This window comes from Ciona robusta, chromosome 9 (genome assembly GCF_009617815.1).
Source record: "Ciona robusta chromosome 9, ASM961781v2".
In the NCBI taxonomy this organism is placed as follows: Eukaryota; Metazoa; Chordata; class Ascidiacea; order Phlebobranchia; family Cionidae; genus Ciona; species Ciona robusta.
In genome coordinates this window covers 2,207,071-2,234,858 of record NC_143243.1, presented here as the reverse complement: position 1 = coordinate 2,234,858, position 27,788 = coordinate 2,207,071, and the positions used below count along the sequence as shown (strand labels likewise).

At 33.4% G+C, this 27,788-nt stretch overlaps 4 protein-coding genes and 1 long non-coding RNA gene across 20 annotated transcripts; 2 read left to right on the top strand and 3 right to left on the bottom strand.

The window, feature by feature from the left end:
* Positions 1-1,817: 1,817 nt before the first annotated feature.
* Positions 1,818-15,507, bottom strand: LOC149730752 (rab GTPase-activating protein 1-like). The gene is made up of 23 exons (XM_089883968.1): positions 15,367-15,507; positions 14,894-15,018; positions 13,429-13,522; positions 13,135-13,191; positions 12,168-12,441; positions 11,868-12,042; positions 11,390-11,493; positions 10,268-10,381; positions 9,821-9,958; positions 9,192-9,367; positions 8,636-8,802; positions 7,717-7,870; positions 7,131-7,375; positions 6,604-6,792; positions 6,004-6,129; positions 5,513-5,656; positions 4,942-5,112; positions 4,521-4,607; positions 4,242-4,352; positions 3,966-4,091; positions 3,593-3,751; positions 3,126-3,281; positions 1,818-2,549 (listed from the first exon to the last, which is right to left on the bottom strand). The coding sequence occupies exons 2-23, from the start codon at positions 15,008-15,010 to the stop codon at positions 2,358-2,360; spliced, it is 3,276 nt and encodes a 1,091-aa protein (XP_089740094.1). The 5' UTR covers positions 15,011-15,018; positions 15,367-15,507; the 3' UTR covers positions 1,818-2,357.
* LOC149730753 (uncharacterized) lies at positions 11,348-12,388 on the top strand. Its single transcript, XR_016385638.1, has 2 exons — positions 11,348-11,564; positions 11,745-12,388. It is a non-coding gene; the product is annotated as an uncharacterized LOC149730753 (long non-coding RNA).
* Positions 15,508-15,551: 44 nt separating the features above from the next.
* On the top strand, positions 15,552-19,317 carry LOC149730751 (uncharacterized). Of its 16 annotated transcripts, XR_016385633.1 has the most exons (9): positions 15,552-15,706; positions 15,764-15,836; positions 16,589-16,729; positions 16,806-16,851; positions 17,133-17,225; positions 17,287-17,353; positions 17,420-17,576; positions 17,645-17,728; positions 17,799-17,854. XR_016385633.1 is itself a non-coding variant. In XM_089884058.1 (8 exons), exon 8 carries the CDS (start codon positions 17,850-17,852, stop codon positions 19,116-19,118), a length of 1,269 nt encoding a protein of 422 aa, XP_089740184.1. In that variant the 5' UTR covers positions 15,655-15,706; positions 15,764-15,836; positions 16,286-16,426; positions 16,806-16,851; positions 17,133-17,353; positions 17,420-17,576; positions 17,645-17,728; positions 17,799-17,849; the 3' UTR covers positions 19,119-19,317. The 16 variants fall into 16 exon arrangements, 10 of the variants coding, with proteins under 10 accessions (XP_089740184.1, XP_089740182.1, XP_089740180.1 ...); XR_016385630.1 differs by lacking the exon at positions 16,806-16,851 and having other exon boundaries at positions 17,133-17,223; positions 17,286-17,353; positions 17,405-17,576; XR_016385629.1 differs by lacking the exon at positions 16,806-16,851.
* A 559-nt stretch (positions 19,318-19,876) lies between these two features.
* Positions 19,877-23,269, bottom strand: LOC149730750 (uncharacterized). The gene is made up of 6 exons (XM_089884003.1): positions 23,115-23,269; positions 22,879-23,042; positions 22,525-22,643; positions 22,048-22,161; positions 21,704-21,850; positions 19,877-21,492 (listed from the first exon to the last, which is right to left on the bottom strand). Coding segments are annotated over exons 1-6 (2,124 nt in total). The 5' UTR covers positions 23,117-23,269; the 3' UTR covers positions 19,877-19,914.
* Positions 23,270-24,185: 916 nt separating this feature from the next.
* LOC149730749 (cytosolic sulfotransferase 3-like) lies at positions 24,186-27,482 on the bottom strand. The gene is made up of 7 exons (XM_089884064.1): positions 27,109-27,482; positions 26,772-26,885; positions 26,033-26,142; positions 25,516-25,663; positions 24,969-25,084; positions 24,682-24,832; positions 24,186-24,467 (listed from the first exon to the last, which is right to left on the bottom strand). Exons 1-7 carry the CDS (start codon positions 27,368-27,370, stop codon positions 24,355-24,357), a joined length of 1,014 nt encoding a protein of 337 aa, XP_089740190.1. The 5' UTR covers positions 27,371-27,482; the 3' UTR covers positions 24,186-24,354.
* Positions 27,483-27,788: the final 306 nt, after the last annotated feature.

Sequence of the window (27,788 nt, the reverse complement as noted above, 5' to 3'; positions counted from 1 at the left end):
CACTTGAGCGCTTCATAGAAACCGACTAATTCGAATGAACAAATGCGATATGCTTTGAGGAGTTACGAGCCGCAGTTAATTGTCTGAGCGCGACGTTTTAATTGTTTTAAGCGGCTGATGTCGCCTGCACTGGCGGGCCCGCTTTTGCTGAAAGAAACCCAGCGGTGTATGCATCTGCGGAAGCTTTATTGCTGTCTAGGTGCAGCGAGCGTCGCCAGCAGTTTCGAAGGGAGACAATTACCTTTTGTTGCGCAACAGACCGATTTAGTTCGAGAAAGTGCGAATTAAACAAATCGATAATTAGAACGCAGAACTTCAAACAAACCAACAAAACTTTAAACTAAACACGGATTAAAGAGATAGATTAGTTGGTTTTCAATTAATGTAACCGGTAATTTGCATATTGTTAAAATACTGTCTATCTACAGATTATACGCAAAATTATGCCAAAAGTGATTGTTTTTTTTAATATTACATGGTAAAAAATAAATAATTTAACGCAATATTTAGAATATATGTCTGAATAACATCACAATACAGTTAATGAACATCTACACAGCTTCTTACAAACCGTGTACCTGTCGTTATAAATATACAAACTCCTACTCAAGAACAAACAGAAATATTGTGATTTCCTGCCAGTCAAGCTATCTTGTCATCGCTTCTCAAATAGCAATAGACAACCTGTTCTCCTGAGTGAAACAATATTACTAACCGCCTACTAACACGGCCCATGAAAAGACGCAGGTTCGAGCCAAAAACTTTGCGCCGGCAGCAAACTTGGCGTTTTTTCGCAACTTGAAATTTTGAACGATGCGCCAGTGGCATGGCCGGGTCTAAGTAACGCTTGGTTAAACACACTGTGCGTTCATTCATCTCTAGACGTCATTTGCCGAAAAATCTGCCGCAAAAATTTTTCCTTCACCGCGTAACATTCTGCAGCTGTCCATGAAATAAACAGCGAGAGTCCGCTTACCCAACAGAAGTAAAGCGATTGGCATTTTAACGTAATGCTTATTAGACATACGTTCCGTAACTAATTAAACTGTACTAAATACAACCAGCACGGAAAATCGTAGTAATCTTCTTATACATATTAAGAACGAATAATTTATGTTAAACCGGACGCTTGTGGTTTGGAACACAGAAAGTTGTTTTGTCGACTAGGTTTGACATTGCAGTGTAGCGTGGCAAGCAGACCAAACAAAGTCTGATCTCATCGTGTCTATTTTCCCATGGTAACCAACAGAGCTGAGCCATGAGACAGTTACTGTGATGTCACAATGTCACGACTTCAAAAGATTAAAAAAACGGAGAAAGTGCTGACTTTAAGTAGGTCACTTTCTCCAGTTAATGAGATTTAGTTTAAAGTTAGACCTAAGTTTGGTTGGGTTTGGTAAGTGTAGTAGGATAGGGCAAGATGGGACATGCTTTATTCTTTTTTCTCGTTCCATTTGGGAGTAAACAAAGGATATATAGTAGGGTGGGAAAAGATAGAACATCTTTTTTAGAACATAATATCCAAATATTCTGACCGTGTTTGAAACAATTAACAACGGTCTATGGGAGTCGTGAAGATGCGATTTTATAATTCTTTAAATGTTTTTTGTTTACCACCAAATGGGACGGGAAAATAAAATGAACAGGTGTCCCATCTTGCCCCACTTTCCTGGAGATTTAGATACTAACAGTATTCCATCTTACCCCACAGTACTATAAGTTGGAGTAAGATTAACGTTAGTTCGGTGGTTTAGTTTAGTCAGAACACTCACAATCCGGGATATGATGAACCCCCCCAACCACTGAACCATTACTCGTTTATCAGATGTAAGTGACGTTTTATTGTTCGGAACAACGGAATACAACAACACACAAATAATAGACAACAAGAAGATGGTAACATGCAGCGCCTCTCGTGGCTGATTTAAGGACCTTTATTATTTTAAAATTAATCACTCAAAAAAAACGACAGTGTTCAAAAGCTTCCAAAAAATGCTTCAATTCGTTTTAATATTTTCGCTACATGACTTAGGGATTTTACAATGACGTCATAACATAGCACAGTACGTTGTCGTGTATGATGTCATAATACGTAGGGCATGTGACGTCATAACAACATGCAACATCGAATGTTGAGGTGGGGAATTTGAACATCCGGTTTGAAATTTTACTCGAAAAAGTTCAGTCCTTTTGTACATTCTTTTATAATAGGAAAATAAAAATAGAGAAAATATATAAAACTACAAGAATTTTAAAATGATATATATATGTGAAGTGTAGTTACATCATTGCACAGTAAATATGGTGGGACAGCAATTAGCAATTTCACATAAAACACAAGGAATTATGTAAAAACCCTAGGGAACAGTTTGACGTTTTGGAACGTTAATATTTTCCGCTGCAAAACTCGCACCAGATGTCGCTGTAGGCGATGGAATGTTGGAGGAATCAGTTTTTCGTGTCGTTAACGTGGACAGAGTTTTCTGGAACCAAGTGTTCTTGGATGCTTGTAACTCTTTAGTGCTTGATGCTAACTGGTGTTCCACATCCTGTATTTATATATGGGATTAATGAATAAAATATGATGCTTGGTTTTAACCTTGCGCTGTGGGGCAATGATAGTCGCTACAAAACAAGTGTCTTGTTTTAAACACCTGCTACTGTGCACGATTAGAATGAAATAGAAATAGTAATTGTATATTCCGTTTATATTAATATAATTTATTTGGTTATTCATGGGTAAATATAAAAAAATGGTAAATATTTTAATTTGTGTTAACACAGATCTTCTTAAATTGAGTGGCATAGTCTTAGTTGCAATGCAATAGTTTTACTAATTAACAATAATTTTAATCACAAACAAAGTTACATAAGCGGTACAACTCAAAAACGAACATAACGTGTATGAAACAGAACACCTATATTATAACACCAGTGTTTTCCGGCTTTTTTGTTTTTTATAACACCAGTAGGCTGAAATAACTAAGTGACATTTATTTAATTTATGAAACTTTCTGTAACAAAGAGATCCAAAAAATCAATATACTGATTACTGAATAGTAGCAAACCTAATCTTTATGCTCTAATAAGACATTAGAACAACTTCATTTAATAGAAATAATCACCTGCACTCTGCATTCGGATTCAACAAGTTTTAGTTTAGTTTGCGCAAGTTGTAATTCAAGTTCTCGAATTTGTTTTTCCAATTTTTCTTTTTCATTTTTATGTTGTTGGTCCTTGTCCGACTGCGTCAGTTTTGTCGAGGGAACATTTTCTTTATTCTGTAACAATCAGCAAAATGTAAATTAAATTATGAAAAAGAGTAAAATCCTGTTTTAACAGCCCAATTTTAAAAATAGCTATTTGTCTATACATACAAGCAAGGCAATGTATATTGCATTTACTACATTAATCAATGAGGTATCCTATGTTTTTATGAGTGTAGCTACATTTTAACAATGTCACCTAAGATTTTACCCTGCTGTTAGGTGTCTATACGAATGAGACAAAGTATATTGCATTTTTGCAACATTATTGTCACCACCGATTTTGCTAAAACCTAAAAAAATTGATATGTATGAAATCAACCCACCATCTTAACAGCTTCCACTTCTTCTTTATGAATAATTTGCATATTTTCGATTCTTAAACTTAATTGTGAACAAATAGTTTTATAATCTGCCACAATCTTTGACTTTGCTTCAATCTCAGTTGCTTGTCTGTCCATTTCCTTTCTACACATCTCTTTAACCTGTGTATGGTGCGTGTTATAATAAGAACCAACTGATACGACCAATGTGGTCACTCGGTTAATATATAGCCAATTAAAAATTATGCAAGACTGGATTAGAGTGATCTTTTCCTTCAATCATTAAAGGTAATTTATCATAAGGTTTTACAAAAACTGACCAGAAATTATATATAAATGATGTCAAATAAACAAATATTGAACATAATGAACTAACCTGAGCTGCTTCAACAACAAGTCTTTGATTTTCATCGTTTAATTCGCAAACTTTGTTGCGATTCGTTCGTAAATCTTCAATGGCGGCACTCAGGTCACATTGGAGGTTGTCAGCGTGTTCCATCGTCTAAGATGGATATTTATCACTGGCATCACTTGTAATATTTATCACTGGTATCACCGGTAAAATTTATCACTGGCATCACTTCAATGGTGATATTTATCACTGGCATCACTGGTTATCAATGTAACTAACAAAATACAAAACCCAACTTACCTTTTCAAGTTGAGTACCAAGAGTTACTCGATTAGTTACGAGTTCCCTTGCAAGATCATCATTTTCAAGTTCAAGTCGCAAGTTTCCTTCCATTAAACGTTTGTTTTCTTTCTGTTTACAATATTTGGTATTAACAATCTACAAATATTACTACAGAAATTATTTTTAAAACATTATGTTTAAAAACGTAAAGCCAGGTGCCGGGAACAAAGGGGATTTATGTCCACAGTTTGTGAATAACTGATATACAACACACAAGTGATAATAAACAACATTTACCTCAATTCTAATCAAAGGATCTTCCTCCAATGCTAACCTCTCCTTCTCAAGTTGATAATCTTTCTCATATTTCTTCATTTTCTTCAACTAAAAGAAAACAATTTAAATTTTAATCAAAATAATCACCATAAATTTTGTATTTAATATATTTACCAGTAAATACAAAAATTCGGATTAGTAAAAGGTAGTTTAAGAAAAAACTGCCAATATTTAAAAATATACAACAAAAATAAACAAACCTATTATCAGATACAATGTGTTACACACATGGTATGCAATGTGTTAATGGTCTACTACACAATATCTTATTGTAATCTATATGCGTAGGTTCTGTGGATTGGTTAGGCACACCAGAGGATCTTGGATTTGTGCCTGAGAGATATTTAACCCACCCTATCTCCGTATACAAATACCATGTTACCTTTAGATTGACAGCAGTTTGAATCAGAAGTTTTGTATGTTCCTCATTTCGATATTTCTTAGGAAGTTGAACGCGGAAGTATTTCAGAACGCCCTCAAAATCCAAAGCAAGCAGCTCCATCCTGCTACAGTGTAGAAGACCAAGCGCAACACGGAACACAACCGGTTCACCCTGGTAAAAGAACACAGTAGAAAAACTAATGATGGAAATCAACCAATGCAGTGGCTAAGTGGTTAGGCACATGTAATGTAACCAAGGGAAGGGCTACTTAGTCTGATGCTCGAAAGTTCGAAACAGATAGATGTATGTGTTGTTGGGCAAGACAGTTAATGGACATTGCCAGTTATGCTTATGTTGTTGTGCTTTGCTGTTTACATTGAGATTGACCTATTTGTATATACATATATATATATTTTTAAAATTGTTGGTTTGTTACTACTAAAAGTTAAATAAAAAAGATTGAATTCAGGTGCAGCACTGTTAACACTATACATGAAAAATGTGCTGTAGACCAATATTGTAAAATAAACCGAAATCTGAACACTATATAATAACAAACTTTTCTTCTTACCTCGCTAAGAAACACATCCACAACTTGGTATACCATACTGAGTGGAAACTTAGCTGTGAACAAAGTAAGAAACCACTGGCTTGAAAACATGTGGCATTCAATTCCCAGTTGTTTAAAATGATCGTGTAGGTTTGGCATCAATTCCTGTAAAAATAGGAAAATTATTTTGTTACTTTGCACAACAAACACAATGGTCTAATCCAGTAGTTTAAGCAAAACAAAAAATAACTAGAGATTCCTGGGTTTGAGACTTGATGATGTCACCATTGTGTGGACGTCGATTACTGCAACCCAGTAGCCCAAACTTTGTCAAAAATCGTAGCAAGAGAAAAAAATATTAAAAACACAGTTATATAGGTGAAACATGTAAGTGGGCATGGTGTGTATGAAACAGCACGTATGTGTTATAAAGTTGCACCACTATAAACCGTTGTTGGAACACGAGTGTTCTGTCTAACACACCTTATGCACCACATAATTACACCTCTTACCTCAATACAACGATCAAGTTGATAAAACTTTAAATGTAAAGTTTCGAATCCGTTTTTAAATAAATCTCTCATCTTGTTATCGTACATTATTTTGATAAGAACACAAAACGCTTGTTCTTCTGGCATCTGCGGTCAAAAAGTAAAAATTATTCCTGTTCTATACTGATGAAGTCCTTGTTAGAGAACCTAGAATTTAGTCCAGATTTGGCTTATAACTTTAAAACACAAACTGCTTATAAATACATTTAAATGCAACAGCAATTTTTCAAATACAGTAAGCAGAACAACATAAAAACACCCAAGAAAAACTAAACCGTAGTTTTTTTAACATTATATGAAAAAATAGAATAATATAAAAAACTTCGTTGAAAATTTAATGGTTAATGCAATTAAACAAATACATATATTTAAAATAATGATGTCTACTTATTCAAGAGACCCTTTGCCTCCCTGTAGGACTTCACACATATAGAATATATATCTACAATATATATGTTGGAGTAATAGGCCAACTGTGTTATAAATCCCTGACCGCTGGCTCCCTCACTGTAGGGCTTCACTCGTATAAAATATATAATAAAAGATATATCAACAACTTACATGTAGTAGCAGGGCAGCAGCAAGAAAAGAAAGTCCTTGACAATATCCAACCTCATGATCAAACACTGAGTAAGCTTTAGTGATTCTGTAAAGTGAATCTTGTCCTGATCCACCAGTTGTTTTGAAATAATCATTTGCAGGAAAAGTTCGATGTATGTCTCGCTGTATGATGTTTTCTTGGGGCGAGTCCTGTAGTAAATATATATTAACTTCATTTTTAATTTTTCAATTGTTAAAGCTATCCTTGTATACTGTGGCAGCCAACTATAGCCACATGTCTTATAATTGCCATATTTTTTTAGAGGGCAGCAGTTTTGGTAAATTTAAGTTACTTTTGTAAGCCGTCAATTTGCATACTTGGCTTAAGATAATTATGACAATTGAAGGTGATAGCTACAAACTGGAGATTAAAAATTTAAACAATAAAAAATTATTTTCATAATAAAGCAAATGGTTAAGAAACGCTTTACTAAACCTAATAAATATGTTTGTATCTTAACCAACCATAAAATTAATTGAAAACAAACCTTAGTTATCAAGACTCTGTATTTTTCCAACATCCTCTGATTGTCATGGCAACCGGCAAGTAACTGCCACACCTCCCCTCTTAATGCATCGGGTATACCTGCTCGTATAAGTGTCCGCAAACCAGTAGGTCGACGACTAAGATCAGCGCGCCATCTTGCAAGGGCATCCCCCCAGTCATGTAACACACGCTCCGTGCATTCCTTGCTTACTTCACCAGAACCACTAAGCAATGGTTCATCTGTGTCTAAAATATTTATTGTTTTTTTAATAAATTATAACCAAACTAAATGCAATCTAATATTTAAATTTTGTAAAATTGCTTCGATACAAGAAAATCCACAAATAGAATTATGATTTGAAAAATTGATATTAAACGTATTTTCATAAAAAATTGACAGAGTTTGCATCTAAGCGACTTCTGGGACGCCTTGTGGAACACACAAGTAAAATAAAAAAACATAAATGTTACTTGGTAGCAGTAATGAGCTTTGTAACCTCTGGGTTCAGGAATGCTAACCATTAAAAATTTCAACGGTTGATAAAATTTTGGATTAAATGATAAAATGATTTCCTGATCCATCTTACCATCATCATCTTCCTCATCTTGAGGTGAGGAGGAACAAAGAGCTCGATCCAGAGGTGGATGTTGCTCCGTGGATGAAGACCATTTATTCCTCCATGTTTCACTTTCAATACTTTCCACTTCATACATTGGTTTGTTCACTTTCTTAGTGGCAAGCTGGGATATTTCAAGACCGTTAAAAAAAGATTGTCGAGGCTATTTAATAAAAATGTTTTGCTCGCAACCCCTTTTTTATTCTAAAATTTTCCGCAAGCTTTCACGATTAATAGTATAATATTTGTAGTACTAAACATTGGTATACTCTCCGGACTCCTAGTTAAGAAGCCTTGAGATTAAAATTTGGTAATTTATTTTGTTTACTGATATGCTAGGTTGGGACAGAACAGTTTCTGTTTTATTGTCCCATTTGGTAGTAAAGAATGTATTAACAGAATTATATAACCGATTAACCGTATTCATTATTGCTTTATACATTATTTGCACTACACAGGGTAGTTTACACAGCTGTTATGTTCCCACACAAACTCTAATTTAATAAACAGTTACCATGCTATGTATTATAGGTGAGAGTAACACACAAGTAATTTTAGCATAGTAATGTGAAACCAGTGAAAGCACTACATAATAGATATGTGGGAAATAAAGGGTCATTCAAAATCAACAAAAGATAAAGGGTCCTTAACTAATTTAGTAAAAGTAAATTATGTTAGAAACTATTCAACTTATAACACTTGTTTTGTAAAACAGCTTTGGTATTTATTTGCATACCAACGCTTCGACACTCTTTACAATTCGCCTTTATGACAGTTTAGGACGTTGGTAAGCTACTAAATGGCAGATAAGCTGTTATTCAAAACATGTGTAGTATACCTATGAGCAACAGTTTTTTTGTATGTTTCAACTTATAAACAAACCACTCACCTCTTTCAGTTTTAGGAAAAATTGTTCGTGGAGGATTTTTTTCCCGAAATACCAAAACTTTTCATTCTGTGGAAAAATTCTTGCCTTTGTTTCAATAAGAAATCGAACAGGTTCTTGTATCTCTTGCACTACAAGGTCAACTGCAACACTCAGAAACACCCGAGTACCTGTAGGATCAATTAACTTTTAAAAAAGTAATATTTATGTAGTTGAGAGACACTGTATTTGGACAAAGTTATCATACCAGATATTTAACACAACAGAACACTTAAGTTATAACAACTGTCATTGCCCCGTCACACAGGGATAAATAGGTTACATTCAATAATACTTCCAAATGTTTGGAGCGTATATTATGTCCTTTGGCAAAAATACGTAATGGGAATTGCTCAAACCCAGTTGTCAGCCATACATTAAAAATTAAAAAATACCCCCAAAAATGGTAACTTGTAAGGGGGCAAGGTGTATTAAACAAAACACCTGTGATATAAAGACTGTCCCTATCCCGCCATGCAAATAAATAAGTTAATTTGTAGATCTAATATATTTTTGTGACCTTTTTGTGTTTCAGTGTTAAGCAAAGCAAAATGTGTATGCGAAGGATCCCACAAACCAACGACAGTTCGTGTTCCAGTTAATGGTTCATCTTCAACTGGTGAGTGGTTCATATCAAGCAGATGCATGTCGCTGTGTTTCACATTACGACCAGGTGTAAGTAACAATCCAAAACATCTGTTAAAGAAAAAATAAATAAAACAATAACAAATACCAATTGGGTAAATGGGCCAAATCTGGCCAAAAGCCCAGGTCTTCCACAAGCACATTATCTATATAGAACAACTAGCATAAATGGCAGTTAAGGATAGACATTTTATAATTATACAAAGTTCCATATGATAAGGTTTATTAGCCAACATTATTCGTAACATACATTATATTTATATATGTTTAATATGTTGGCGTAGGGGTACTATAAAAACAGGCCATACCATATTATTTTTTCTTTTATGAATTTTAGCCTTTGAATTTGATTTAAACTATCGGAAAACATTAATTTATTACAAAGTCACGGTAATTTGCTAATGTGTGTGATGCACTAAGTTGATATACATTATTCATACCATGTTAGTCACAGACAGTGTATGATTATAGATTTATAACAAACGGAAATTAAACTTGAACAACCTTTCCAATGTTAATTCCACATTGCTGGTTTGTGTTACTTTGACAATAACTTGTTTCATTAAATTGTGACGTAATTTAAAGCAAGATGATGTTTTATCCCAAGGAACCGTCGCATATCCACCCTTTGTGTCGTCCTCTCTGGAAATAATGAAGTATTTAGAAAGATATAAGTACTAAGCATATTAACTTGCTTTATTTGTATTTTTAAACTGTTTTGAACAAAAACTATACATTATATATATAAATTTACCATTTTTTATCATTTTACATTGAGCAAATTTTTCTAAAACGTTCTTAGATTTCTGTGTCTAATTGTATGTTCTACAACTTACGACTACCGAAGAAATAGCATACAAACACCAGATGTATACCACAGAAAGCAGTTACACCATCTGCTGTACATTAATTATAAATGATTTAAACCAAACTATAAAAACAATTTCTCACTTAATTTCCAGTGTCACGGTGAAACAAAATGTGTTTTCATCAACTTCATGTGATAAAGTGTTCATGCTTGCTTCTCCAGGTGAGACACTCACTAAGCCTTCCTGTATTTGTGACCTGGTGTATAAATGTAACTCGTTTATCATTGTGTGTCAGGAAAATGACAAAAGTTATAACACGGATGTGGTGTTTCACACGCCTCATGCCTGCTTAAGAGTTACCATGTATGTAACTTTGTGGGTGATTGTTTTTCTGTATAGCTGCCAGTTTAAACAACCCACTAGTGACCACTGGGTTGGAGAAATTTTTGTTAAGTGTCTTGCCCAAACACGCTCACAATGGCAGCAGCATATGTATAATATATTTACACAAGACAGTCATCAACAGTGGTAGACACTTGAAATGAAAGTATGCAAACACTATTGGTAAGCTGTGAGGATAGGAGACATGTTTTTTTAGAATCTTTAGTAAAATCTGAAGTGAGAATCAAACTGTTTGATTATATTGAACACAATAGCTCAGCCTATACCAGGGGTCAGTAACTATATGCTTTTTTAAAGGGATTTGTAAGATTGTAACCAAGAAAAATTTATAATGTAACAACATAACTGACTAATTAGTACAGATTGTTGCATTCTTTTTTATACATAAGCCTGTACATATATAAAAGTGGAGACACTTTCTGTTTATTTGTGTTCTTGTCTGCACTTTCACTTATGAAACAAAAGTTTGCATGGCCGGACATCGGCAAATTTATTGATTGATAGCTTATCAGCAGAAGAATGCCTGTCTACAACTAACCAGTGGTGGTAAAAACTCGCTGACACCTTTCAACTAGTCTGAATTATTATCAAACATAAGTAAATAAATTTGTAATTATTACTGTATGTGTCATGCTGTATAGCTTACTTCATAAAGAAAATTGTAATATTTTTGACTTAATTTAACAGCAATCATTAGATATAAACAATTTTGAACAGTTTTTAACGTTTTTCTGTAAGAAATTAAGCTGCATTTGTGAGGTAACCATAAACAGAGCTTTATTTAAAGTTGTTTTTATACAACAAAAATTTATACAATTTCTACCCTTCTTAAACCTTTTAACAGTTTTTTTGAAGATCTTACCTTCTTAACAGTTGAGCACCAGCAGATAACTTTGCATCTGTGTTTACAGGACTTTTTGGAATACTTCGAAACGCAAGTTCAAAACTGTACAACACTTTACGAACCTGGTAGCAAAAAAAAACAGAATTGATTCAAAACTCACTGAACATACACAAGTCATTTACCCCAGCCAGAGGTAACACACCACAAATATTTGATATAGAGTAACACAATTTAAACAGGTGGTCCATTTATCTTTGTGTGGCCGGGCAACCACAGATTTTATAACATGTGTTTTTTATATCATACACCTCATACCAATTTACGAGTTATTGCATATTTAACTTGATGGAAATGTTTTTTATTTTTCCCCTAGGACACATACACCAAGAGTAGCTGCAGCACCTCGCGCCAAACCCCATATTCCCTGGGTTGGAGCCAGATTCTCAAGTCTAACCACTGTGTTATAGTGAAAAGAAAAAGAGAACAAACAACTTACAGCTTCATGGACTTCACATCGAAACACATGGCATTGAAATATTCCAGATGATTGATGGGATTCAGTGAATGCAAAACAATCTTTCTCAGCACTATCATCAGCACCACGACAGCAGAATAATATCGTGTAAAGTTTAAATGACGTCATCACTCCAGATACTCCAGGTTCAAGTAACCTGGAAATTATATTAAATGTTGAGTTGACATAAAAAATATTCGCCTTAAAACTCAACTGTAGCTGCCTTCACACCCTACTGTACATAAATAACTGCTGTATTTTATTTTTAGGTAAATATTGCACCTGACTGTTCCATCTGCTCTGTTGGGAACACTGAGCACAACCTCAATCTGTTTATGAAGAGGATTATCATCCGTGTCGTTTTGTCCTGGAAGATTGAACTCCCGGAAGTAACTTGACTCCGGATCTTGTTGAGCACGGAGGATAGAAATTGTTCGAAGAGCTTCCATTTCGCTCCTTGGAGCATTTACTGATGCGCATCCAAGATAATAAACTCCGTTAAATAAGATGCAATCTTCATCTTCCAGGGATAACTTATCCTTGGATGGTACAGTGGCTGTAAGGAATAAATTGTAAATAAATAAAAAAAAATATGTTTATAGAAGAACCAGATGTACCAAGTTTTGTGGATTTAGAACTAAAGCATTAAATTACTCCAAAACTTTTATTTCAAAAAATTTGAGCACAAAGTTAGCAACTTTATACAAGCAAAACAATGTGTGTACAGTACTGTACAACATTACACATACATGGATATACCCAAGTATTCATTTAATTAATGCTTTTATTGAAAAAACTGATGGACTTCTCAATATGGTAAAATAAAATTGTAGAGAAATAAGTTTCCACAAGACATTCCCTAATTTTATTTGTATCAGGAATTATTTCCTATATAATATATATTATAAGTATAGGCCTATATGTATACTGATGACAAAGACAAACATAAAGATATTTATTATTTTTGATAAATATGAAGTAAGTCATAATGTTGTATAATTGAAATTTGCAAGTTTGCTTCAGTTAAATGATAAGCATCGGGAGACAAGATTTTAATTAATGAATTATTTATTGTACATAAGGACTTCGTTTCAAGACATCTAATATATATATATTAATATTATATACATATATATACCTATAAAAAAATTGCATATATATATATATATACAATATCATATCAAATATTGTGAACATATATTTAACATAAACACAACAACCTATGTGTTGTTTTTAGTTTATATCTTACCTGTTTCAACACCTAATGTGGTTGGTCTTGTTTCATTATGGGAGGTGTCTTGTTCTTCTGATGAGACAAATAATCGATATATTTTTAAATAATTATTGTTTGGAACAAATAGAATCTTATGCAATATGAGGTCTCACAGTGTGGCACGGCATCGGTTCTAGAATTTGGGCCAAAATTGGCCTATTACCCCAAGCAATGTGATTAATAATGATTAAGCGAGATTTAAATCTATTGGTTAAAATCAAACTATATATACTTATATATATAATTTCTTTTATACAAAATCCCACTTACCTTGTGCTTTCAGATCACTGTTAATAATATCACTACTGATCATAACTTCTTCTAATGTTTGTTTTAACTGATCTTCGTTACCATTACCGGCAATCTAATAAGAAAAACATGCTAGTTTAACTGAAAATCTAACAACACTAACAAAGCATTGCAACGCATACAAAATCAATAATGGTTAGGCATCGTTTGACTCACAGTGATAATATTGCAATCACTGGTATGCTAACTACACACCAACACTTCCTGGTTAAGTGAGTTACAATTCACTTAAAAGGAAATAGCAAACAGGAAAGCACATGGCAAGGTGAAACAGGAACAACTTACACAGGCTTATAAACTTATGCAACAACTTATTTTAAATAAATAAGAATTATTATTTTTTTGTATCCTACAAGATAAAATTAATTAAATAGGCTATGGCACTATTGGCATTAAGTGAGCGTTTCTAACTAACCTATATATATATATATATATATATATATATATATATATTTTATATAAATAATTTCTTTGTTAATTCTTGCCTTTTTGTATATGTATCATGTCATATTTGTTGTTTGTTTATAAATAAATCCAGTTAAACACAAACTTCAACCATATTTTATAAAAAAAGACAACGATTGTGAATTGTTTTACACTTAAGATATTACGTAAACGCGCAATTAACCCTTTTGAGCAATGACCCTTACTATCCAAACCCTGCACCACATACACTGCATTAAACTAAAAAAAAACAATTTTGATGCATTGCCCAAAATTAAATACCAGCACTTCAGACAGGAAAGTTTTTTTAAACTTTAAAACGACTTGATTAAACCATTATAATTATTTATACGCGCTTGTACTTGTATAATAACATTTATGAAGAATCTCTACTTTCATTTTATCTTTATAACTCCTAAAGTTTTGAGTTAGGGTCAGGGTAAAAGTAAGGCAGGCACATTAAGCCGCATTTATTTTCTTGGTCAGTAGTCACTAGTCATGCCACTTTTGTGTGTAAATTTAAAAAAAAAACAGATAAGAAAGCACAGCAACCAATTTATTAACTAGGGATCTTAAGGTTTAGGATACAACCGGTTGCATCTTAATAATATGCATACTCAATTTTATTTTCACATATCCCGACTGGTCCCTAATAAAAGTACGGGCATTTTTGGTGGAAATAACCAATACATCTGCAACTGTTTCATGTCCGTTTGCAACTCATAGGTTTATTAGGGACCCTAATCGGACTAACGATTAAATGCCCTTCGGCCTTCATGATGAAACTAGGGCAGCCAATCACAAAGGTACGAAAACAATGATGATGAGTTTAATGGCAACCAACATATACAATATGCAACAGTGTCACAAAAGCAAGATTTTTAAAATATATTTCACAATGTATATTGTTATACAGACCACAGTGTGCAAAGTAGCCACACCAACTATCACAATATGTTTTAATTCAGTTAATGCAATTCACCTTTAAACCGGTTTCAATGTTTGAATTTTCTGAATGACAAGTTTGTGACAAAACTACTTCAAATTCCGATGAAATGTTATCTGAAGATGCAGCACTATTCAAAGACAGTTTGTCCATTGCTATATCTGCACACATATTTGGATTTATGTATATTTATGTATAAAATACAATAAGCAATACAGGTTATAACTTAAACAGTATCTATTCTATACGTTTATCAAATTAATCCATATAGAAAATTGACTTATTTTTAAAGAACTTGTTAAACTACGAACGAAACTAGAATACACTACCAAATGTATACTAATATAAAGTTATACTGCACACAATTTTAACCGCCATTTTTGATCTTTTTTAAAGTGTAACAGACAAAAACCATTATTAAGCTACACCGATCAAAGTCGCCCAAATAATAGTTTTAATCTAGAAAACTATAATACTTGACTCGAATTATTTATTTTATTCTACATTACCGTGCGGTAAACATCTGTTTGGTATTGGTCTTCCACGGTCCCGACATAAAGTTTATGTTTTTGTAGCTGCAATTGCGGTTTATGCTTTGGTTTGTTTTTACCCCGAGGTTCAAAGGTTACTTGAAGCGCGAATATGAAATTTATTTAGCATTAACCAACTTTGACATTAACCGACGATTTTCGATATTAGATTTTATGCAACCAAATAATGGATAGAAATGGCAAAAGCAAATACAGAAGTCATTATTGAAATATTTCAAGAAAATACAAAGTTTCCAGCAGCAGCCTATTATGCGAGCAATGCAAAGACTGCAGAAATACAAAATGCTACTACTGAAAGGTAAAATAGGTAAGTCAAAGTTTGGGGACTTTTTTCTAATTTTTTATACTTTTTTAGTGCAATTGCTTTAAAGGGTTCTCCACCATTAAAGAAGGTCAAATCAAAAGAACAAACAACTGTAGTTAACAAGGTTGGTTTGAATTTTATTTGTTTGCAAGACAAATGTAAAATCTGAAATACAAACTAATCATAGTAAGGTGGGGCAAGATGGGACATTTGGAAGTAAACAAGATCAAGAAAATAATTTTAAAACCGTATCCTTATGAATCACATAATCTGCTGTTAATTGAAAAAGACAATTAGGATATTTGAATATTATGGGGTAAAGGTGTTCCTTCTCTCCCCACTCTACTATTGCTATTTTTTACTATACATTTTGAAAAAATGTGGTCGGTTGACTCGGTAACAACTAGCAAAAGTCCATGGTTGCTTCTTCAGTTATCGCCATGTGTTCTTCAGTTATCGCCATGCTGGTACCTTTTATTTCTTTATTGATTTTGTGCCATTATATGTTTGTTTGTATAATTGTGGTTAAGAAAAACCTAAAAAAGTCAAATTAAAACAGAAAAATTATTGCAGTTAATTTGAAAAAAAAGTATATTGGGATGAATTAAACATACCATACTTTACTGTTGGGAAAGAAACGTTTAAACTGGGGGATCAAGTGATACGAATGCATTGATACCGATGTTTAAAGTAGAAAAATTCCCACACCACAAGGTTGGTTTACCATAGCTGAATTAACCACATTAAAACTTACGTTGCTGTGTATTAACCTCGGACAACCTATTGGGGAAAAACAGATATGGCTGACAAGTTTATCGAACAATGAACCATATTTGTAATTACTATCTAGCACTTAAATCTTCTTTGGTACATCAGTTGAATGGCAGAGTGACGAAAAGTATCAAAGACAGAGCAAGTATTGGTTTACGGGATGCTATTTCCCTGCAAATGCCAATTGTTCATGAGACTGTTTACTTAATAAAACATCCAGTTTTTCATGCTGCACATTATAAGCAGGTATGGGTAATTTCCGATTTGTATGTTTTAATTAAAAAATGTATACATTGTAAGATTTAATAGCAATGTGTTTTAGGTGAAATCCCAATTAAACTTCAAGTAAGAGTTCTGAGATGGAAAAGGTGATCGTAAATATATAGCTAGGACTAGATTTATAAGACCAGGACTTATAGGACGTAAGATAACAAGCAAACAACTAGTGTTTTAGCCTTAATAAAGTAAAAACCAGTGACCTTCAACCTTTGTGTAAGTAAAATGCCTCCTTTTGGAATCCGATGCTGGTTTTTTATTGAACAAAGTTATGGTTTGAAAGTTACATTTTAAATGCCTTATTTAAATTGTAATAACAATAAAAAAATACGTTACGTACCATATTTCTCACAAACATTATTCCTATACCTAGTGTGTCACTCTGTGGGGGAACTTGAAAAATGTATAAAACAATTCGAAACTGACACTCTTACAAAGTTTGTTTTGTATGCTGATAGAAAAAAAGGTGAGAACTTGAAGTTGCTGCATTAGTTTACTTTTTATGTTTCATGTAAATGGAATTGTAGATCTCTTGAAATCAGAAATACTTTGGGACACAAACTTTCAGTACATTATGATGTTTTTGAACACAAGGTAAACCTATTTTGTCATTTTCTGTTGAAAAAACTAAAACAATGATTCAAGTTTTTACTTCTACAGTTGCTTCAACAAGATGCAAATCAAAAAGGGAAGAAATGTCATATAATCCGTGAGGGTCTAAAAATTGGTGCAAGTAGCCTTGTTAGTGAATTACTTATTAAAGTATCTTTACCGAAGACTGAAATGCACACTGGTCAGTGGTCATACATTTGGAGAGGTAGAAAAGTTTTTTTTATTTGTTTCTAATTGAAAACCTACCAATTATGTTTTTTTCATTGACCACAGGTGATCAATCCACGTTTATTTAAGAAACAAATTAGAAATAAAGGTTTATGCCAAACTGTACAACGTACTCCAGCATTAGAGAAGGTTAGTGCATGTTATGTTAAACTCTTGGTTTATAACTATAAATTCAAATTATATCAATGTTTTGTCTTAGTCTGCAGGTAACGTGGAACAATTAGATGCAGCAGTCATCAACAGAATTAATATGTTGGTCGCTCAAGGAGAGAAATCCGTACCACTAATTAAGGAAAATTTTAAAAAGTTTGTGTTAGAAGAACTTTTTGTAAGCAATAACACAACGGGAGTGATTGCCACAAATCAAACTGCCCGCTTATTGGAGTTAGTTGACTTAATAAAAGATGTCATACATGATGTTACTTTAGTGGATACTTTGGTTCAAGCAGAGGTTTTGTTGCAGCAAACATTACAACTTGTTCAAAGTTCCGATGAGAACACTGAAAGTACTTTAAGCAACCAAACTGGTTCATTAAACAAGAAAAGAAAACTTCCAACTGACACTGAAAGTACTAATGATCAACAACTAAAACGTCGGAGGAGTGAAACTATTTTGAGAAATCATTCAGATGAAGACAGATTACAGCAACCACTTGATATTCAAGCAACATCCAGTGATTCTGGGAATGCAATTGTTCATGTCATTGGTAGTGATTCTGGGAATGCAATTGTTCATGTCATTGGTAGTGATTCTGGGAATGCAATTGTTCCTTATGTCATTGGTGAAAGTATTGAACATACTATGCAAGGTACATCTCTATCAAAAGTTGTGCTGGATATTAAAGTCAGTGATCCAAACCAAGAATTATTAAAGATAGGACCTCATACAATTACCTATGGACAATTGTTAACATTGGAATCAGAGTTGAGTATAACAGAATATGAATCTGCATTAGCGCATGATCATCACCTTACTTTTGGATGGTTATCTGATGCCATTATTAACAGTTACTTATGGCAGTTATGTTCAAGTTATAATCATGTGATATATGCTGATACAAATATTGCTGAGGTTATGAAACATGGTGGGTCCGTTAGTCAGTTATGGCAAAATGGTAATTTGAATGACAAAGCTTTGGCTTTTATTCCATGGAACCCTAGAGGTTTACATTGGGTTTTACTTGTGATTGACATAAAACAACACAAACTTTTGTATTTGGATCCAAATCAATCTGATGATAATAATAAAAACAAGAATATGTATAAAGCAAAATCTGGTATTGGAAAATCATTAAGGAACAAATTCAACTTCTCTTTGTCTTCAATTGCCACAAATTTGTGCAAAACTTCCCAGACCGATGATTTTAGCTGTGGTGTGTACATATGCATGTATGCCCTATGGTTAACAAAAGGAATGAATCTAATACAACCTAATAAACCACATTTATATCGAAGGCAAATATTCAACACTATAATTAGACATTGCTCACTTGGTATTAAAAACAAAAGACATTTGTAAAGTTTGTCGTTTTGATGTAAAAAATTCCAGCACTACCTCAAACTTAGTATGTTAACAATGTTCCACGTGTTAACTTTGGTATTATTGTAGTTGTCTTGATTTAAGTGATAATCAATTGCTTACTATTTTTTCTTTACCCAGAAGCACGTTACTACCAAAAGTTTCTATTGTTTTACAAAATAAAAACAAAGTTTTTATACATGTTTTGATATTATTTATCCATGTGCCTCCTTGAATCTTTAACTGATGCAAACTTTTCTTCCATATAAAGCTTACACTGTATCAGACCGTTATGAGGTCCTACACCCATACAGACAGGCTAGATTTTTGTTACTGAATCAAAGTAATAGAAACACATTTGTTCCAATTTTTAAAATCAAATAACCTCACTATGATAACAGCTGGACTCATTACTGAATTAAAAGAAATTAACTGCATTTTAGTAGTGACTGGTAAGTACATAGGCTGATATTATATTATGTTTCTATACTAATAATCTTATTAAATTAATGTTTAGTTGTGATATAATATGTCTGGTGTATTATGCCTTTACCCCAAAGGCTGCATGACTTAATACACACTGAATAAATTTGTAAATATTACAAACTGCTTGAAAATTATGCGTATGTAAATATCACAAACCGCTTGAACCATATCTAATGTCTTCTTAAATATTTGTGTTTGTACAAAAACTATTGTGGGTGCACTGTGTACATGGTTTAATACATTGATTCCAGTCTAAACATGCAGACACCCTATTTCACTACTTTTGCTTTTATTTGATACAAATAGAATTTCAACAGTAACATATTTCAGGGCAAACAAAATTGAAATTACAAAGTACTTGATCATCACTCAGACCAACACAACGACTATGATACCATTGTTTACATGCAAAACATTGAACCCATTCTAAAGCAGTGCTGATGTTATCTTTAACATCAAATTGACAAACTTTACAAATGTCTTTGTTTTCAACACTAAGTGAACAATGTCCGATTATGGTGTTGAATATTTGTCTTCGATATAAATGTGGTTTATTAGGTTGTATTAGATTCATTCCCTTTGTTAACCATAGGGCATACATACATATGTACACACCACAGTTAAAATTATCATTTTGAGAAGTTTTGTTCGAATTTGTGGCAATTGAAGACAAAGAGAAGTTGAATTTGTTCATTAATGATTTTTCAATAACAGACTTTGCTTTATACATATCCTTGTTTCTATTATTATCATCAGATTGATTTGGATCCAAATATAAAAGTTTGTGTTGTTTGATGTCAATCACAAGTAAAACCCAGTGTAAACCTCTAGGGTTCCATGGAATAAAAGCCAAAGCTTTGTCATTCAAATTAACATTTTGCCATAACTGACTAATGGACCCACCATGTTTCATAACCTCAGCAATATTTGTATCAGCATATATCACATGATCATAACTTGAACATAACTGCCATAAGTAACTGTTGATAATGGCATCAGATAACCATCCAATAGTAAGGTGATGATCATGCGCTAATGCAGATTCATATTCTGTTATACTCAACTCTGATTCCAATGTTAACAATTGTCCATAGGTAATTGTATGAGATCCTATCTTTAATACTTCTTGGTTTGGATCACTGACTTTAATATCTAGCAAAACTTTTGATAGAGATGTACCTTCCATAGTATGTTCAATACTTTCACAAACTACATAAGGAACAATTGCATTCCCAGATTCACTGGATGTTGTTTGAATATCAAGTGGTTGCTGTAATCTGTCTTCATCTGAATGGTTTCTCAAAATAGTTTCACTCTTCCGACGTTTTAGTTGTTGATCATTAGTACTTTCAATGTCAGTTGGAAGTTTTCTTTTCTTGTTTAATGAACCAGTTTGGTTGCTTAATACACTTTCAGTGTTCTCATTGGAACTTTGAACAAGTTGTAATGTTTGCTGCAACAAAACCTCTGCTTGAACCAAAGTATCCACTGAAGTAACATCATGTATGGCATCTTTTATTAAGTCAACTAACTCCAATAGGCGGGCAGTTTGATATGTATCAACAACTTCCGTTGACTCAATAATAATATTGACCATATTATTGTTATAAATATCGGGTTTAACTGTTTCAAGCAAAAACTCATCATCTGGTATTGACTGTTTACCAAGCCTCACAGCGGCGGAATAACAATGGTTTCTAATGTTTTTATCTGTTGGGAAAAATCTTCTATTGGTCAATGCAGGAGGTGGTTTATCCTTAAAGAGTTCTTCTAATACAAACTTTTTTAAATTCTCTTTAATTAGTGGTATGGATTTTACTCCTTGGCCAACCAACATTTTAATTCTATTGATGACTGCTGCATCCATTTGCTGCATACTACCTGCAGACTAAAACAAAACATTAATATGACTTTAGTTTACAAAAGATTTCTCCTTTATAACAAACCCGAAACTATTATAGCTTTAATAAAAATTAAATACATATACTTTAATACAATTAGCACAATAATATTTAGCCTACATACAAATATATAAAACTATTAGTTGACACTACACTAGGCTTCGAACTGTTATATAAAATCAAACCGATAAAACTTACTTCACCCAATGCATGTCCTTGGTGGTCACTGTTAGTTGGGAACTTAACATAACATCCATTAACTTTATCTAATGGTTGATTAAGTTGCATAGCTCGACGTAAACACTTGGACTTTACTCGTTTCTTACGTAAAGTTGGATTAAACACCTGTTTGCAGTATTATTATTTTTAGTAATATCATTAAGTGGAATTATGTGATTTTTACATTGCGACTAAAAATACTGACCAAAGCTAAAAGTATGTTACCAATAGTAGTGGATAAGTTTAAATATTGGGCATGAGGGTTTTATAACAATGAACTTAATATATATATATATATATATATTGCATAATCAAAAACTAACCTGAAAATCAGGGAACTTGAAAGCTTCTCTTATTGTTACAGAAGCTGGACAATCTTTTTTAATTGATTCTTTTACACAATTATAAGTTTTCTTTCTCTCAGAAAAGACCGCACTCTGGTGAAATAATATTGAATTAAATAAATAAGGTAGTTAAAATTGAAATCTATTTAAATAAAACACAAATTGGTCAGGAATCAGGATAATAGTAAAATAAATCAAATATGATCACTACAGCAGACTTGGGGCTATTGGTTTGTTTGGGCTAAATAATTGTTAAGTTCGTAAATTTTGAATAATTTTATTGGCGGTGTGGTAGATTAGTAGTTGGAATGCTTATCGTAACCAGAGGAGACCAGGTTCAAGGAGTAATGATGCTACTATAAGTTACATCCAATGAATTAACAGGTATTAACAGAAATTTTTATAATACATTGAAAAACAAAGAAATTGTACGTTTTAAGAGATTGTAATATTTACCTGGCGTTTCGTGTTGTTTATTTTGTTTCTATTTTTTCCATGTTGGCATTCAAATTTATACGAACGTTGTATTACATATGGAATACAATCTGCATCCCATCGTATGCGGTGTTGTGAATCTAAAGTTATGTATGTGTATGGTTAGTTGTAACTAATTAATATTACATCTTTAACTTTATCGCACTTTTAAAATTGCAGAATCAAATTATTTATACAGAAAACAGGTAAAGCATGTGCTTTTAAAGATCGGAACACAATTATATTGGAATTGGAAATTTTAACCAGAGAATACTGACTGTAGTATATAAGGCAACATTAATAAATAGTTATAACACAACATAACTTTCATATTACCATAAGTTGAACTCCGAAGAAAGTTATATTTGCAAAGAGTTTCTATTTCATGATCTTTAATCGCCTGTTTTGCGAGTTCCAAAGATTCAAACCACTGAACAGTTGCATGTGTCGTGTCATCTTCGTCATTAATTTCTTCTTGTGTCTCCGTTTTAACTTCATTCCTAAATTACAAATTATAAAATTGTAGGTTGTAGATCTGCAGAATCTTAGCCCTGTGCTTGGCTCTTACTTACATTTTAGTAGTTTGTAGCTGAAACTTTATTTTGCTAAGATCAAGCTTGCAAATATCGCCCCCGAGCGCAAGTTAATTATTGTTTTGTTTTCCGCTAACTGACGCTCGTCAGAAAACACACAGCGGCGGGGTATGGGGAGTAAAGACACTTGAATTTAGGTATTTTGGGACAAATAGTTGTCTTTCTACATGTTTTTTTGTCCTATTAGCAATATATAGTTTGCAAGCGATTTTTTTTCTGAATTTTCACATAAGTCAGTTTTGACGTTATATTGTATGTCTTTTTTAAACGATCGCTCTCGACACGTCTCCATTTTTAGAGCTCATTTCTCTCTGGCTGTAACATGCTTTAGGCAATGTAACATGCAGTGATACAGGGGCTTCTCTAAAACACGCAATCTACGCAATCTACGCAATCTTCTCTAAAACACGCAATCTACGCAAAGTTCACGTTTGATGACGTTCAGCTGCAATGCATACTTTAAATTTGTCGTTAACTGTCTACCGTGTTGTTCTGTAGATTGAGTTGATATTCTGAGTATACCACAGTTAAATAAAAGATAATTTTTTTTAAGAGACTTGGTTTATTTTTAACAAAATTAGCCTGTGCAGATTATGTATATATCTTAGATTGAGTAGATTGCGTGACTTGACCGAAAGGTGGTGCAATGTGTTAATTCAATAGATTGCGTTATTTTATTTTAGGACATATTTAGTTAATTAATATATTTATTTATTTATTAAAAAAACTTGGTTTACCAATTTGACAAAACAAGACTGCGTAGATTGCGTGTTTTAGAGGAGATTGTGTAGATTGCGTGTTTTAGAGAAGATTGCGTAGATTGCGTGACTTGACCGAAAGGTGGCGCTATGTGTTAATTCTATAGATTGCGTTAGTTTAGGACATATTTGGTTAAATAATATAATTATTTATTTAAAAAACTTGATTTACTAATTTGACAAAACAAGACTGCTTAGATTGCGTGTTTTAGAGAAGATTGCGTAGATTGCGTAGATTGCGTAGATTGAGTGTTTTAGAGAAGCCCGTGATACAGCGGTGCCGCACGATAAATTGTTTGTTAGTGAATTGTATTGTCACACATGAGTATTAACGTGTATTCACATTGACATATTTTCGCTTTATAAAAAAACTGTTATTTAAAACAAATTATGTTTTCTAACTTGGTAACGAGATGGGTTAAATTGGGTCACAACACGAATATGTTGAGTAATTCTAAAATTTACAGTTCATAGGTGAACTGAATATCAGTTCCAGCTAACTTCTCTTTAACCAATGCGTCCATTCTCTCTGACTGTGCGACAGTGAAGTGATTTTTCCAATCTCCCACTTTACCTAAAAGAGTAACATGTAATAGGGAAAATAGTCTAATGTTTTTAGTAGCAAACAAAAAAACTTTTAAAAAATGTGTAACCGCAGCTCCACGACTCAAAAAGAGCAGTGCTATTGTTTAAAACACGATCAAGAAATATAGAATGGATTTCGATGTTAACAGTATCCCATCTTACCCCACAGTTCTATATATGTATAGCAATAAATAATACCCTACCTTTGCGATAAAAGTTGATCATTTGTTCCCCACTGCTACTTTGTTGTTTCATTGAAACGAAAGAGGTTGCATTAGCAATACACGAAACATCTTCAGGAGTAACTGAAACTCCAAGAAAGTCAGCTATTCTTTTGATTTCTTTTTCTGAATCCTGAGACAACATATACACGTTGCTTTTAAAAATATTTGTCCTGGCGCGAGAAACTTAAAGATTATTGTCTCATAAGTGGTTGCTAATGTTTTATCTATAGATTGCAAGCCTTGAAAAAAAGTAAACAAATGTTCACCTTTATAAGTTCTTCGAAATAAACAAACAAAACATTCTCGTCATTTCTGTGAGGGTACCATGACAACAAGTTCTCCATGTACCATTCGCCTTCCTTGTTGCCCAGGAGTTGTTTGCCTATAACCAAATGTGGTATTATAGATGGAATTCACTTTTCATTTTATTTTCTCGTCCCATTTGGTAGTAAACGAAAAATACTCAATAAGTTGTAAAACCCTATATCCCCGCCACGACTGCATAGACCGTTATTAATTGTTCAAATCACAATCAGGATATTCATGGATTACGTGCTAAAAGTGTCCCATCTTACCCCACTATACTATATCCATTTACAAAAGGAATATCAGTGCCAGAAGTGTAAGTGAATTATGACAACAAAGCAAAAAAGAAAACTTAATGCAATCTCAGTTTATGTGTCTTGAACAACAACGCTCAAATATTTATGAAACCGAGGCGGCAATCGGTGAGTCTCGCCGAAAAAGTACTTACATTTTGTGCACCTTATATTCGTATAATCTTCAACATTCAATGATTAAAGTTTACCATACCCGAAATACTTGACTCAAAGAAACTATTCCAATCTTTCGGGTACATTTCCATCTGTCGCTTGCTGGGGTGTGGAATAGGAGGAAAGCTGTTCGTCATGTGATACCATGATACCAATTGGTCTTTTGGGTTTCGTATCGTATATATTATCTGAACTCAAAATGTACAAAGTTGTTACAAAAGTAATAGAACCGAAACTCAAGTATTATTGTAAACATAAAATATATAGTTCGGGTAAAATGGTACATGTTTTACTGCAATTTTATAACTGTACAGCCATACGACCCTGAAATTGCGTTATCAATTCTTAAAAACACGATCAAGAAACATGAGATACACGTGATAACGGTACCCGATCTTACCCCATGAAACTAAATCATCAAATTAAGGTGGTAAACCAACGAACAAATTTTGACTTAAAATTCCGGTCTCTTGGCGTATATTGCCGTAAGACAGCAGCACCATGTACATTGAGTAGTCCATTGACATCACTCATATATAATAGAACATTTATCCTACTTTGGCTCCAGCAGATTTAATCTTTTCTAGGTCAAGGAGTTGCGTTGGAACATGAGTAGCCATTACTCGTTTCTTCCACGGCAGTTTTTCCAATAGTTCAAACTTCGAAGCTTCAAAAATTGCCACAGTTAAAAACAATATATCCGATTTATAGAGAGGTCATACGCTCATTTCGCCCTGCGGTAAAGTAATTAGCGCGTCTGTCCATCCCAGAGCCTTCGAGTTCGGGGCTCGAGGTGCTGCTATTATTGTGGTTAACCATAATAAAGCGAGGAAAGCTATGTGAAAAAACATCCGTGTTATAACGACTGTCGCTGTCCGCCACGCGAGGATAAACAAGCTATACACTCCATTCATAATATTATATTAATTATATGCACAGTTCTTTTCTTCAAATTAGAACTTTAATATGTTTAATTAAATGTTATTTATTTAATTTTCACATTGTATCGTCTGTAGGGTGTAACGGTCACGCCTTTTATTCAAAACAATATTTCTTTCTTTTTTATCAACAAGCGTGTTTTAACAACTGTTGTTTTACCGTTACTACCCGTCTTTTCGCTTTTGTCAACTCTCTTGTTCTTCGCTATCGTGACCGAAGAGACGAAATAAATTTCATTCATTCATTCATTCATTCATTCATTCATTCATTCATTCATTCATTCATTCATTCATTCATTCATTCATTCATTCATTCATTCATTCATTCATTCATTCATTCATTATGTTATACACTTACGGATGCCCGTTTCAAGATAAATAGTCGGCATCGTCATTGTTTTGGTCATCGCCATTACATTCTCGTCGTTTCTGTAGTAAAGATGGCGAACAATATGCCTCGCCCATGTTGTACCTATAGATGATTATATAGCTTTAGTATAATAACGTGAAAAAGGTTACAATTGGCTTTACGGTCAATATAGTAGAGTGGGGTAATATGGGACGTATTTTTATTCTCTTTGCTCCCCGCATTTGATGGTAAAGAAACAATAATTACCAAAACATATGAACATGATCAAGAAATGTATGGGATTTAGGTTCTAACCATATCCAAACTTGCCCACAGTATACTATACCTGTTTTAGGAAACGACGCAACAATGACGTCATCTTTCCACGGCGTCCAGTTTTCGTACACCCACTTAATTGTATCGGCATTAAAACCTTGTCCATACATTTTGTGACCTTTCCATTCGGTTTCTTTTGGATTCATTATCCCGTCAACAAAGTATTCGACCAATGGTTTTACATCAGGGGGATCAGAAACATATTGCAAAAGGTCTTTGAATGACCCTCCAAACGATTTCTCCAGCATCTGTTTATTCGCACTTGCTTCCATGTTAGACGCGCTTATGGCCCTAAGCAACCTACGTGCAAATGTTTGCACCTTTTTAACAAGTCTGATCGTGCAAGCACGCTTTATTTCTCTAGCTATAACAATACATTGCGTCGCTAAATCAACACCAATCATGCTGCAATCAATTAACTAAGCCAACCTTGTTAAGTATTTTGCATTTGCGCCGGAAACCTGTACTTTTCTATGGCCACTTCACTACTTTCCGTTATAAGGTTTTCATCCAAAGCAATATATTAAAAATTAGACAGATTACAGTCGCTGTACCTTAAATCGGCAAAGACTTACACCTATTTTTCTAAACTCATTTTACTAAAAAGGTTATAACATACAACCTCGCAGTTCAACCATAGTCACTTCAGTATACTATGGTTCAACACTGCGTGGCCGGTCGGAACCAGTC

Excerpts from the sequence above, each read along its gene's own strand:
- LOC149730752 (XM_089883968.1), bottom strand. The coding sequence starts at position 15,010 with ATGGACAAACTGTCTTTGAATAGTGCTGCATCTTCAGATAACATTTCA. Across the intron at positions 10,382-11,389 it reads GGTGCTCAACTGTTAAGAAG|GTCACAAATACAGGAAGGCT; the intron begins GTAAGATCTTCA and ends TTTATACACCAG. Across the intron at positions 5,113-5,512 it reads TGGATGTGTTTCTTAGCGAG|GGTGAACCGGTTGTGTTCCG; the intron begins GTAAGAAGAAAA and ends TTCTTTTACCAG.
- LOC149730751 (XM_089884058.1), top strand. The coding sequence starts at position 17,850 with ATGTTGGTCGCTCAAGGAGAGAAATCCGTACCACTAATTAAGGAAAAT.
- LOC149730750 (XM_089884003.1), bottom strand. Across the intron at positions 22,644-22,878 it reads TCTTCGGAGTTCAACTTATG|ATTCACAACACCGCATACGA; the intron begins GTAATATGAAAG and ends ACATAACTTTAG. Across the intron at positions 21,851-22,047 it reads TCAAGTTCCCTGATTTTCAG|GTGTTTAATCCAACTTTACG; the intron begins GTTAGTTTTTGA and ends TACTGCAAACAG.
- LOC149730749 (XM_089884064.1), bottom strand. The coding sequence starts at position 27,370 with ATGGAAGCAAGTGCGAATAAACAGATGCTGGAGAAATCGTTTGGAGGG. Across the intron at positions 26,143-26,771 it reads TTATCTTGAAACGGGCATCC|CTTCGAAGTTTGAACTATTG; the intron begins GTAAGTGTATAA and ends CAATTTTTGAAG. Across the intron at positions 25,085-25,515 it reads CTTTGAGTCAAGTATTTCGG|GCAAACAACTCCTGGGCAAC; the intron begins GTATGGTAAACT and ends ATTTGGTTATAG.